Source organism: Acanthochromis polyacanthus, chromosome 12, assembly GCF_021347895.1.
Source record: "Acanthochromis polyacanthus isolate Apoly-LR-REF ecotype Palm Island chromosome 12, KAUST_Apoly_ChrSc, whole genome shotgun sequence".
Classification (NCBI taxonomy): Eukaryota; Metazoa; Chordata; class Actinopteri; family Pomacentridae; genus Acanthochromis; species Acanthochromis polyacanthus.
This window is the reverse complement of record NC_067124.1, coordinates 2,906,870-2,919,456: the sequence shown is the minus strand read 5'-3', so window position 1 is coordinate 2,919,456 and position 12,587 is coordinate 2,906,870. Positions and strand designations below refer to the sequence as shown.

At 40.2% G+C, this 12,587-nt stretch overlaps 2 protein-coding genes across 3 annotated transcripts in view; both read right to left on the bottom strand.

The window, feature by feature from the left end:
* LOC110951154 (intermembrane lipid transfer protein VPS13B) overlaps positions 1–4,663 on the bottom strand; it is a 75,932-nt gene extending 71,269 nt beyond the window's left edge. The window contains exons 1-3 of the mRNA XM_051956823.1: positions 4,544–4,663; positions 3,322–3,480; positions 1,759–1,902 (exon numbers count right to left, since the gene is read on the bottom strand). Coding sequence (XP_051812783.1) covers positions 1,759–1,902; positions 3,322–3,468 — 291 coding nt within the window. The 5' untranslated portion in view covers positions 3,469–3,480; positions 4,544–4,663. The remainder of the gene's footprint in view (positions 1–1,758; positions 1,903–3,321; positions 3,481–4,543) is intronic.
* A 3,513-nt stretch (positions 4,664–8,176) lies between these two features.
* Positions 8,177–12,315, bottom strand: osr2 (odd-skipped related transciption factor 2). Of its 2 annotated transcripts, none has more exons than XM_022194086.2 (4): positions 12,067–12,315; positions 9,421–10,102; positions 8,966–9,065; positions 8,177–8,694 (listed from the first exon to the last, which is right to left on the bottom strand). In XM_022194086.2, exons 2-4 carry the CDS (start codon positions 10,062–10,064, stop codon positions 8,512–8,514), a joined length of 927 nt encoding a protein of 308 aa, XP_022049778.1. In that variant the 5' UTR covers positions 10,065–10,102; positions 12,067–12,315; the 3' UTR covers positions 8,177–8,511. The 2 variants fall into 2 exon arrangements, with proteins under 2 accessions (XP_022049778.1, XP_022049779.1); XM_022194087.2 differs by having other exon boundaries at positions 8,177–8,612.
* Positions 12,316–12,587: the final 272 nt, after the last annotated feature.

The window sequence follows — 12,587 nt, the reverse complement described above, 5'->3', positions numbered from 1 at the left end:
TATACATACCACTGAATAATTTGTCCAAATGTCATTTGCAATTCCCCCAAAATCTTTTCTTCACTGGAAGCCTTTTAGAAAACATCTGTAACAAATAGTTGTTTTGAGACTGCATGTACTACACCAGTACCAGTACTGCTACGTGACCTTAAGCTGTGTATGAATCATAAAAAACTAGTATAAATTTCCACTGAACTAGAAACCTGATCGTTTGAGCAGTAGCCACCTGCATGGTATGATATTTACCATTAGTTCTGGGCAGCTCAAACTCATGTGTTACAAATCTTTTTGCCGCAGTCTATATAATTAGCTGTAATTGACTTCCCTTGAAATGTGTTTCTTCTGGGACATCTGGCCTTGAAACTTCAACCTTTCCATAAAGGGCCAGCACTGAGCCACAATTTCAATTCTGCAAACTGCATGGGTGGCAAACATGGGACCAGGTTCTTCTGCAAAAACAAATCTAAGAAAATTGTCCTTCATTTACCACACTTTAAAAATGAAAATATTTTTAACTATAATAAATGCAATAATCTAAATATTTCTCTTGGGGTAACTTTTCTCAGATTTCTATGCATGATCCACAGCCAAACTTACAGTGAAATTTCCTAGTAATATTATTGGTATTATTATACTGACTATAAAGTCAAAACCAAAAAGTTGTATAGCGTAAAGTACTGTTCACAGCTGGAAACTAAATAAAACAGAGACCAATGACACGCTAAAGACTGAGACAGCCAAATAGTAAATAGTACTGGTCAAATTCAGTAAAGCAACCTCTCAGTTTTGAGTTCCTTAAATATTTCTGGTCAGTGGTGAATGAAGCGGTCTCTGTTGCTCTGTTGAAGAGACATCATAATGGCAAAGGAGAAACAACTATTTTTAAATGATAAAAAGATGGGGAAAACAAAAGTTAAGGTATTCTTTATGCTGGAATCGATCTATTGAAAAAACAAAGGCATCTACATGTATCACTTGACGCATGTAAAGAGATTTGCTAATAGTTCATTCTGGTAGTTTGGATGAAAACATATTTCGATCCAAAAATTCTGAAATGCAGCCTGCCATTACAGTACTTACTAAACTGTCATTTGTTCAGAAAGTTTTGAAAATCTAAATGACCATTTAAGAAAGCACAAATTCATCATTTTGTCTAAATGAGGCAGCAACATTTTTGCTTCTGGTTCTTTGCTTGCTTTACTTCTTTCTATGCATTTCTCATGCGAGTAACTATTCTAGATGAGACAGACAAAAGCAACTGCTACTTAGCTGTGTGTCAAATTAACGTTTTAAATGCTGCCTGTGAAGTATCTCACCACACTATAGCCAGACAGGAATAATATGGTTGAGCCGTCACTGGCAAGAAGAGCTTCATTAAAGAATCATGCACTTGTTGTTCTAACTAACAAACACCTTATAACCCAGAAAAACTGAAAATGAAATGCTATTCTGTAGTTTGTCTTCCTATGATTTTACACCAAAACAAAGTGAAAAGATGTCTTTGTCACAGCCACTGCATCACAGAGTGAAGCTTACTGGGCTAAAAAGTGTTTTGTTTAAAAAAAACAGCAATTGCTTATTTGAAACAAAGCCATTACAAAAGTTCTTGGAAACAGAGAGAAAAAGGAATGAAAGAATTGAACTTTGGCATGAGGACTTTCACATAAATAACAAGAAAATCTGGCCAGCCCTGTTTTGGCACTGTAGTAGAGTCAAGAATTACATGTTTCCCATACCAGTAAAGAGGAAAGAACTAACCTGGGCTCCATCCCTTAGCTTGAGGATGCACTCCATGGTGTTGATGGTGATGACCACAGGCTCTGAGCCCAGCTTGGTCCAGGGTACGTGGATACGTAGCTCATGGATGTGACCACTCATGAATGTGAAGGGCAGCTTCAACTCCTACAAATATGCAATGACACAAAGTTGAAAAAACAAACAGCTTTAAGTAAATTTACAATAATCTGTACTGGAGAATTGCATCATCAGTGCAGACAATGATGTAAAGGCATGACTGCAGACGCTTCATGAATATTTCCAGGCTTCATCCATCCATTTTCTGAACAGCTCTTTGAAACTAATTTTCTTTGACAAGTAGATAGTACAAACAACAGTTGCAGATCACATACTGGTCACACTTCTTACAAAATAAGTCAGATTTTCTCAGGAGCAGCTGAAAAACTGTTCTGCATCTTGAACTACTCTGTCTGAGAACGAGTCCCATGAAACCAGACTGCCTACACAGAGGCCTCACATGCCTTCTCTAGAAGTCTAAGCCAAATAATTAATAACCAAACATATTTCTGGGGAAAAGCTGTGTTGGATTTACAGGATGTCTGTTCAATAACCCTCTGAATGCTTCATTCAAAATTACTCTTCATATTAAAAAGGCAATCTTTGACTGCACATTTTAAACCAGGTACTGTCCAAATGAAATAGAATAAAGCAAAGCAAAGGTAGGACAGCTTTCAACGTTTTGACATAGCCGTACATACAAATTTCAATTCTAACACAATTCCGACTGTCAGTTGGTCAAAAGCTGCTTCCAATAAGACCTTTCATCACAATCTCCGCTGGGTTAGGCAGTGTTTTGGTCTGCTCTTCAGAGGCAGTCAGAACCCACTCAAAAGAGAAGAAAATCCTCTTAACTCATGGCAGATTGATTTAATCCAGACATCACAAATTTAAAAAGAAAACTGAGTCAAAATGATACTGCAATGCAAATTATGAGAATAAATCTATCAAATTTTGTCCAAGACGACAAAAAAGACACTGCATTAATGCCAGAGGGAACAGCCCTGCTGCACATTTTTCAAATTTATAGTCAAGTCAGTGCATTGTAGCCAAGATGGAGACAAGACTAAATTAAAAAAAATCTGCTAGTGGGGCATATGCTTACCCTACGCTCACTAACACCAATCCAAACCTCTTACTTTATTTCATAGTGTAAGAGAACTAAAGTGTCTATAATGATCCATTAAAAATGTGAGACTAGCCTTTAATTGCTTGGTTGTATCTTGTATTTACTTACATTACCAGTGTTTATGAACAAAATCGATAGACTGAAGTAAAACATGAAATTCACCATAAAAAAAAGAATTAAGGAGCATTTTTTGAATTAATATATTCAAGACATAGATATTTTTACTACAAATGGACTGGAATTAAATGCAATGTTTTTCCCACTAGCTCAGTACTGTCATTCATCAACTATATGACATTTCTCCCAACAAAATAACCATCCAGAATGTAATAAATGTGGTTGTGGTCTTACAGAAACAGGCTCAACACTGTAGAAGTTACATTCTGGATGCACAGTACCTGTTCCAGTACATCCAGCTTCAGGTCCAATTTGCTGAGCACCACATCCCCTCCCCAAAGAGAGAGCTGCAGGTCAGAAGGCTTCAGATTCTTTATGTACTTGTTCACATAGCTCATCAGGAGCGGTGTCACATAAGACTCCAGCATCTTTGCCCTGTCCTGAACACACATCAAAACATGGGATGTCATTCAACACTGTGCTTACATGTTAATTACAGTTTCAAATTTCTTTTTTTTTTAATTGTGTTGAAGCCTATACCACAGAACAGGCATTTTTCATACCAGTTATTTTTGATACATGATAGCACAAAAGCACATGTATTCTTAGTAACTTTAACTTCAGTTCAGGTATGCTACTTAAAAGGTAGTAGTAAAGTGAATATCAACTCATTGGGATGCTTCACTTTCACACATAAATGAAACTGAGCCATAATTAAAGTTATTAGGTACACCTGTGTTACACCTGCTACGACAATCTGTTTGAAAAAGGCCTATTACAGGCTCATATTTTACCAATAATTTACAAAACCTGTGGTATACTGGCTGTTTCATATTAGTTTCAAGTTGAAATTTAGTAACACATGTTTGTATTTTGAACATATTGACATGGCTTTAACCACTAAGTTAGAGACAAATAAACAGGCGAGCACAAAAGTTATATCCCAATATGTTCTATAAAGTCTTAAATATTAAACATACATTTACAATCAAACTAAAACATGTGTAGGCAGCTGACATACACTTGGTTAAAGTTACACTTAAATAAGCAGAACAATAATTTTGTTCGGCTCGCTTTCTGGTCAAGCTTTAACTAACCTTTCTACTAGTCACAGATATGTAGCTAATTAATTTTTAGATGCTTTAAAGCTATTTAAATTCAACAGAACGTCTAAGTTAGCTGCTTGCTAATGTGGCTTCACTTTTAGTGGATGCCACTAAAAGGGAAACGCCAGGGATAATTAGCAACTCATCGACAACTCCGTAGCAATTTAACTCAAAATAACTTTCCTAACGAAGCAAAGTCGCGCTGCGTACTAAGAAATGTAACTTATTGCGGAGCAGTTAGCGAAAGATGCTAGCCGGGCTCTGCTGTCAGTTCAGCTACACACACCACAGCAGCAGAGCAAAGAAGCTAAGCTAATGCTCTGACGAAGTCGCCCTAACTTCGTTTCAGCCGGCTGAACCAAGTGGCCACGAATGAAACAGAAAAACCCTTCCTTACTTGACGCCTGCTTGTATCCTGTAGCTATTTGTTGAATTTAGCGTTCAATAAAACATGTTTATCCCGTTATCTGACGTTAGCCACATCTCTGAACAACTTAAACGTCATCAGTAAACACCAACGCGGCTTCCGTATGCCTGGTGTTGCCTTTTGGCCCGTAGGAAATTTGCGTTTCAGTTCCCATGACATGTGACCGATTGACACAGATTCGCTTCGTATTCGGTTTTTGCAGTATGGAGTGCTGTAATGCCAGCAGTTTTTTAATGATTTAAATGGCTGTGGTGTTTGTCAGTATTTCTAATAAAAATGTGCATGTTGTCACAGCTACACGATTTCCGTGCAAGCCAGACTTTACGAGGAGCACAGAAGGCTTCGCGTATAATCTGGCATTGCTTGGGCACGCCTCTGTGTCCCTATATGGCCGTGGAAGCTCACCTTTGCCGTGACAGTAAACGAACCTGCAGAATGAAGATCACAATGGCAGCTCCTCAACACAGTCAGCGTGTGGACAACTATTCGGTGAAGTTCTTGAAATATTTTAAAACAATCGGCGATGTCATGCATTTTCATCCTAAATCAGGTTACATTTGAAGGAATGGGATTCTCTTCAGGTATAGGTGAGACTGAGATTTAAACAAAAGTCAATGGAAGTAAATATAGGAGACGATCACAAAATCAGTTTTGTGTTTCCCGCACACTGGTGACCTGTCTGGATGTAAACATCTTATCAGGAGCGTGAACTAATTTAAAAATAGGCCTGCAGATGACTTCCCATCGTAATATTTACATATCCAAGTGGAGACTATGACTGAAATGTACAGATGTTATTGAGATTTTGCCTAGATAAAAGAAGCCATGCTGAACATCAACACGCAGACGCAAATAACGAGGGCGATGAATGCTGCAACAGATGAAAACTAAGTCCTACATGAGTGCTGTGTTGTTTCAGGACCACTTGTTACCCTCAAACCAAATGTGTAAACCTAATTCGACAAACGGCCTACAGAATAAGTTATTGGAAAAATTAGCTATATTTCATCTTTATTTCACAATCACACTTAGATACAACAGTAATTTCTTCATCCAGTTGCTTCTTTGACTCTCTGTGTCTTACCTTTCCATCTTGACACGTTTATTTGTGTTGAAATATTAATAGTGTTGCCACTGAGACATTCATTATTTTGCTAAAATTACTCATCAAAGCGCACCAAAGGCATAATCTGCTGAATGATTTTGAGGCTGAGAAAGCGATTACACTCCTGTTTTCTTGTATGCATATTTCAGTTCGATTTAAACAGATTTTAAAATATATTTCTATTAATGTATGTAGTATTATTTAGATGTGTATTTTTCAGATGATCTGTTGACAGGTTTATATATATAAGTGTCTATCCGTCCCAGGCTGTGTGGGGTCATACAGAGAAGTCCAGTGGCCTGCAGGCAGTCAGCCTCTCCCTGTCAGCCAGATAAAGCTTCCTGAGGACACAGTCCACGCAGGCCGGTCACGGATGACGTGGGCCGTGTGACTGTCCACTCTCTGAGCACTCAGTTACTGTTACTATTCTCAAGTGAACCGAGATGTTCCAAAGCAACGACCAAAGCATTTGAGATAATTTTTTCTAAGGATCCACCACGCCTCACACGTCCAGAGAGCACTGACTAATTCAGTCCATTAATTCTGCTGTATACAAACTGGAGTTAGGCAATCTGGCCCAATCTGGGGATTTTGGAGCTGAATATACCAGCACAGCAGGCCCATCACTGAATGTATTTACGTCTTTAAAGCCACTCGTGATTTGCAAAATGTACTTTCTGTTTTTTTCTGTTTGGTTCATGGGATCCCCGCCTGGACAGACACAATCAGAGCTCTTCTCCTCCACGACAATATTGTGTTTCCTGAATATCTGCCGGCCTCCCATCGGCCAAAGTCTCAACAAATTCAGTTTACACTTATCCAGGAGAAAAAAATATGAAAAACGTACACTTGTTTAGAGATCCACCGACTCCAACATACAAAACAAAAATATGCAATTTTATTTTTGAAAATATTTGTATTCTAGTAAAATATGTCGCTTTCAGCATCATACTATTCAATCATATTTACATTTCAGAATCGATTTGTTTATTTCAGTCTATTAGAACAGGTTTGACTAAACGAAATAGTTTATTTAAAGTTCATACAGCTTGAAATAAAACGTTGTCAAGCAATTAATTGCAGATTAAATTTGAAACGCATATTACTATTATTAGGATTATTTTTGAAATTATTATTATTAATAATAATAATATTAATAATAATAATAATAATACATCTATAATTGTTTAATATTTGCATCGTTTGCAGGTTTAATTTTTTATCTTTTAATAATGTAATTGTGAAGCTTGTTTTTGTGAATCTGAGCTCGCTGGAGACGCTGCACTTTGTTGCACTTTCCATTTAGAAAAGAATGAGGAAAATCCCAGCCTGCAGAGAGGAATAAAGTCGGCCTCAGTTAATGGCCTTTCAGCAGCAATGAACGCCGTTTTAAATCTTCACTTGTTATTGTATTCACTTGTTCCAGGCCCTATTTTCGAGCCCATTAGAAATAAATACTATTTTTCGAGCAATTAATTGCAATATCAGGTGAAAATCAAGGTTTAAACAAGTCGTCTGGCTGTTGAAATCAGGAAACGTCGGGCCTGAAGGCCAGATAACGCAGACAGACATGGAGATGAATCTTCAATAATAATAATAATAATCAAAAAGAAGATTACAGATGATGTCATTCGGTTACAAGCTGCAGCTCTGATGGTGGCCCGTCAAAATTTAGTTGCATAAAAACTAACTCTTTCTGTATGGATCTTTTATAAATCCGTGTAAAGGCTGTAAAATGCGGCGTCCGACGTGCTCACCGTTTCCCTTGAACTTGTCAGGCTGCATGATCCTTATTTGTTGCAAATGATTCATTTAAACATCCGTTTGATTACGCTACAGCACAAACAGATGAACATTTATATGTGGAGCTGGAATACATCCCACCGCCTGAGTGACCCTGAAGCACATTTAAATTATGCTCCATAATAACTGCAAGTAAATGTAACAGAACTGATGTCCTTTTTAAAAAAAAAAAAAAAAACAGCAATATTTTTCCCCCTGTGATCTGTCATCACACATCACCACGTTTGTGTTAAAATGCTGTGCAGCCGATTTGCAGGTCAATCATGATATCAGAGGTGACGCAGATAAAGAATATGGCTCCTACTAATGCACCTTATTATTCAGAGGTCAAAAAGGCACTAATAGGAAAAGATTGCATGGGGTAATTCTTCTATGCCATGATTTTAATTTCCTAAAATCCCTTTCCTTGTGACGCTGATGAGCCTCCTTATTAACGCATCTTCTGTGGGACAGTTCAGCAGCCCTTCATGTCATTTCATGCTCCCTGCTAACTGATATCTGCGGATCCGCTCTAAAAAGCCCAACAAGTCAGCCACATAAGCTCTAGCTGCCTGCTGGCTGTAAACATACAGTCTATTAACTTGATGGCCATGGTAAATGGTTTCATCTGAATATTGCTCAGAGGCTGTAACATTGTGGCTCGTGTTGCGTAGCAGACATGAAATTAAAAAAAAAAACAGAACAAATGCAAAATGTATCATGGAAATATTTATTTCTAAAATACAATTGAACATACTTTAAACTTATGACTGTTTTTTGACAACCTTATCATTTCAAGGACAGAAAGGAAAATAAAAAACAAAACATTATGTACATGGTCTTGATATTTACAGGTGGAGTGAAAACTGGCTCCGCTTGCTGCTGTTCCACTTGAGGTGCGACCGAAATTCCACTGTAAAACCGTGCTGCAGTAAACGCGTCCTGATTTGGAGAATGTCTTTGAACAAAAAAAAAAGGAAAAAAAAAAGGAAGAAGTCGCTGATTTGTCTTTCTGCGTTTTGTCCATTGTTATTTTGTTAGTCTGTCCAGGCTAGTAGTCCTGATGTGGGCTGTGCGTCAAACTGTGCCGTCGCAAGTCACAGTTGCGCCGAAACACCTTTCCGCAGCGGCCACAGCTGTAGGGCTTGATGTCTGTATGGGTGAGAAGGTGAGTTTTCAGGTTACTTCTTTGATTAAAGGTTCTTCCGCATGTGGGGCATTTGTGGGGGGACTCCTGTTTAGATTTAAAGCAAGCAAAGGATTATTCCCTTTAATTGGATAAACGTCTATCAGGTAAATGTTTCAATCATCTAATAAACTGCTGCGTCACTGATGTTCACAATACTTTTTAAGTCACTTTTATGAGCATATTTCACTCATTTAATAAAAATGTTAATAGGCCACTGGTTTTGTGAGACCTTTTAATATCCCCATGCATGCAGTAGACAGAGCATAACAGGTGAATTATGATCATAACGCATCACACAGTAATATTCTGAGCTCACCTGCATGTGTAAGGTTTTATGGACGGCTAGAGTTCGAGACTGACAGAATCCTTTCCCACATTCTTGACATTTGAATGGTTTTTCCTTGGAGTGGATGTATCTGTAAAACAGAAATGGCACTTAATCAGTGTGTGCTCATGCGTGGATTTGCTTGTAGCAGTCACAAACGTCACAAGGCAGAGCAGGAGAAATCTCCACGGTGCAAGTTTTCAATGTACAACTTCAATGTTAAAAGTGCTTTAGCGCCCTCATGGAGAAGATCCTAGGAACAGACCTGTCCGTGTTTTACAGTAAAATTAAGGATAAATCTATATTTTAATAGACAGCTTAGAATAGTTCATTTACAGAAATAAGTATATTTAAAACGACAGAACTTAGGAAAACTGCAGGGAATTTCAGAGCTATCTATAAGTCTGTGCGTAATTATCAGAATATGAGAGATAAACGTGTCTTACCTGTGGTCTCTGAGATGGTCTTGTCTTCTGAATGCCTTGTGGCAGATATCACAGGTATAGGGCCGCTCGTCCGTGTGGGTCCTCTCGTGAATGAGGAGGTTGTAGGACTTGGTGAAATGCCTGCCGCAGAACTTGCAAATAAATTCCTTTTTAGTCTTGGATGGGAGCCTGCCTCGGGTAGGCTTTCTGTCCGGGGACAGCTTGCTCAGCTCGGAGATGGTTCCCCCTAGTCCCGATGCCAACTTTGCCAGATCCGCACCTTTCGGTGGGTCCTCCTGAGTGGCAGCCAGGGCCAGGTTGGCGAAGTCAAACCTCGGCCTGTCCTTGTGCAGCGAGGGGATGCCGTGCGCTGCGGTGGCTTGTTTGGGATGGAAGAGCTGCGCGGCGGTGAAGGGTAACGCTGGGAAGGGAATCCGGGGGTCCACCAGACCCTGGGCGGCTGCCGTGATAGTCGACCTCAGTCCTTGCATGTGCGGGTAGCCAAGAGTCCAGTGGTTCATGTGCATGGTTTGCACCGCGCTCAGGCCGTACAGTCCCTGCAGCTGGTCAGCGGGGAAAGTGTTGACGGCCTGCAGGAAGGAGTAGTTGGTGAGCTGGAGAGCTGGGTGCAGGGGGATCGGAGCGTGCAGGGCTTTGCTCCCCATCTCGGCTCAGACCTCTGCAGAAGACTCGGTGATATACCCTGAGGACAGCAGAACAGAGTGCGGATGTTAATGCCAGGTTTACTTTATGTTTGGTAATTACGTGGACACAAAGGCAGACAGAAACCACCTGTTAGCATGTGCACTACTATTTTACTGAGATGTTTGTACTCATGTTTTTATTCTAATTTAGCCTGATGGAATCTACCATATAAAAATATGTTCGCCCTCAAAGGGGATTATATTCTCTGCTTTAACCCAGATAAGGCTTTAAATTAATTGCTTGAATTTCTACAACTTGCACAGCGTGAAGGGGCTGATTAGGTAAATAAACTGAGGAACCTGTAAAGGTGCAGCAGCGTTGGCCTGTAGGCTGCTGATAATGATGTGTAAAACCCTGTTTGCAATAAGCTAAAACCACAGAGCGAATTTAATCACTCGTTTCAAACGTTCAGAGAGTTGATCCATTAAAACGGAGATGTGCTTCAGAGCAATTTTTACAAAAACAAATCAGTCATCGAAAGTGTAATTAAATTAAGTGGGTGTAAAACGGCTCATATGGCATCAATTAACACTGTAAATTACAATTTCAGATCATACTGAAAGATGCACTAAATCTCAAACGGTAATTAGAGAAGACACTCTGTTGTCGTTGTAGTAAGTGTTTCACAATGCAAAACAAGTGCTCTGTGTGTAGATTTGTAGAAGTTAGATTTTTTCTTTTTTCTTTTTGCCAGCAGAGCTCAAACGTGCGATGAGTCAGAGCAAAACGCACAAATGTTCGCCATTAACCACAGGAGAGCTACTTTTATCTTCGCTGGAAATGCTTTTGTGTTGATGGTTGCGGATGGTAAATTTTATAGGTACTAATATTTGGCTTTTAGGTCTATTTTACTGCATGTTTTTGTATATAGTTGCTTTCCCTGGGCAACACAGCATGCGAACAAATAACTTCTGACCATTTAACCTACATTTTTAATATTGAAAAAAGACAGTTTCTTTAAATAAAAGCAGAAGCTGCGTGTCTGCTAAATGTAGGACAAATGAGGTGAGCTGACAGTGTAAGAATTGGCCCGGTTCCGTGTTTGTGGGGATGACAAGTTATGTTTTCCCACATAGAAAAAGTTCATGGCTCCAGATGGTGAAAGCCCGACTGGCCAGCAGCCAGCGGCGCGACGGCGAGCTGACCTTTCTATCTAGCGGAGAATCTGGATTTTTTTTTAAGAACAATTTCCTGATTTGTGTTTTCTAAAACACCAAGCTTAGAGTTTTTCACGGATGAGGCCGAATCATATTTGAATAGAACATTTCACCAGTCTGAAGCCTGGAAGCGCAGCGGAGATTAAGGCATTATCCACACTTGGAGAGGGCTTGCAGAATCGCGCACACGGTAGCCGGAGGGCTGCTGCCCGCTTGTTTCAGGTAGGTCGTTACTTTTTCTGCTGCACAGATCTTTGAAATTCTCCCTGCTTTGCTCTCCCTCCTCGCAGATGGGATGGGGTTAAATATAATTTCGCACAGGTGCACCGTAAGTCACCGTGAAGGCACTTGTTGTTCTTTGCCCATAAGCACAGCTCCGTTCAGCTTGTTCTTTCCTCACCTTTGGACCTCATTTACTCTCTGGCAGCAGCACAAGTGTCCTGTCTTGCCGAATGCCTCTCAGGTTTGATTTTTAAATATTTGGCAGATGGTTTTAAATTCCTATAAGCCCTGACAAGTCTTTACAAACACTCATGCCACTGTTTGTTTCAGTAATGTTGTGCGCAGCGGACAGCGATGAGTGAACTGTGACCTCAGCCTGGGTGTCATCGCAAAGCAACAACCTCCTCCAGAACGTTTTTCATTAATTTCTAAGTTTATTAAAAAGCTTCGCTAAAAGTGTGATCTCTTTGGTTTGCTGCTCAGAGAGTTAAAGTTTCTCTCTGGATAAAACGCTCTAACAAGTGAGTTGAATGGTTCCCTTCCCGCAGAGGACTGACACACACTTTGCCAAACAGAATCTTACCCCAATAAATAGCTGCCAAAGGTCCTGCGGTATGTCAGTAATCCACAGTAACTATAGAGGCGACGAGCTCCAATAAAGCGTCGCTAAAAGTTTTCCAACATCCAAGTCCATGAAACTTTCATGTAGCCATGCAGCCAACTCTGCCGTCTCGGACTTGTGCAGAGATGTGACAAGTTGTGAAAAGTTGTGGAAAGACACGGAGAAGCTTGGAGGAGAGACAACAGCGAGCAGCGTGGGAGTCCCGTCCGGAGCTGGGGCTGGAAGTGTGCGGTTCTTCACTTTTTAGGGCTCCGGGACTCTCTTTGCGCGCAGCCCGCCCTCCGACACGCCTCCGCCCCCCTCCTCTATCATTAACTCCAATGTTCCCCTCTGTTTATTTGTGTTTGGATAGCAACTAAGGCTCCAGACCATAGTAGAGAAACGTGTTCGACTCAAACCTGCCTGACACCTCTCTTATACCGCGGAGCCAAGGCTGATACCTTCTCCTGGAGACATGTTTGGAAGCACGGGAGGAAACCCTG

What these genes read in the sequence shown, in the direction of transcription:
- osr2 (XM_022194086.2), bottom strand. Translation starts at nt 10,064, where the DNA reads ATGGGGAGCAAAGCCCTGCACGCTCCGATCCCCCTGCACCCAGCTCTC. An exon ending in GACCATCTCAGAGACCACAG is followed by an intron (nt 9,066 to 9,420) that starts GTAAGACACGTT and finishes TCTGTTTTACAG; the next exon opens with ATACATCCACTCCAAGGAAA. An exon ending in ATAAAACCTTACACATGCAG is followed by an intron (nt 8,695 to 8,965) that starts GTGAGCTCAGAA and finishes AAATCTAAACAG; the next exon opens with GAGTCCCCCCACAAATGCCC.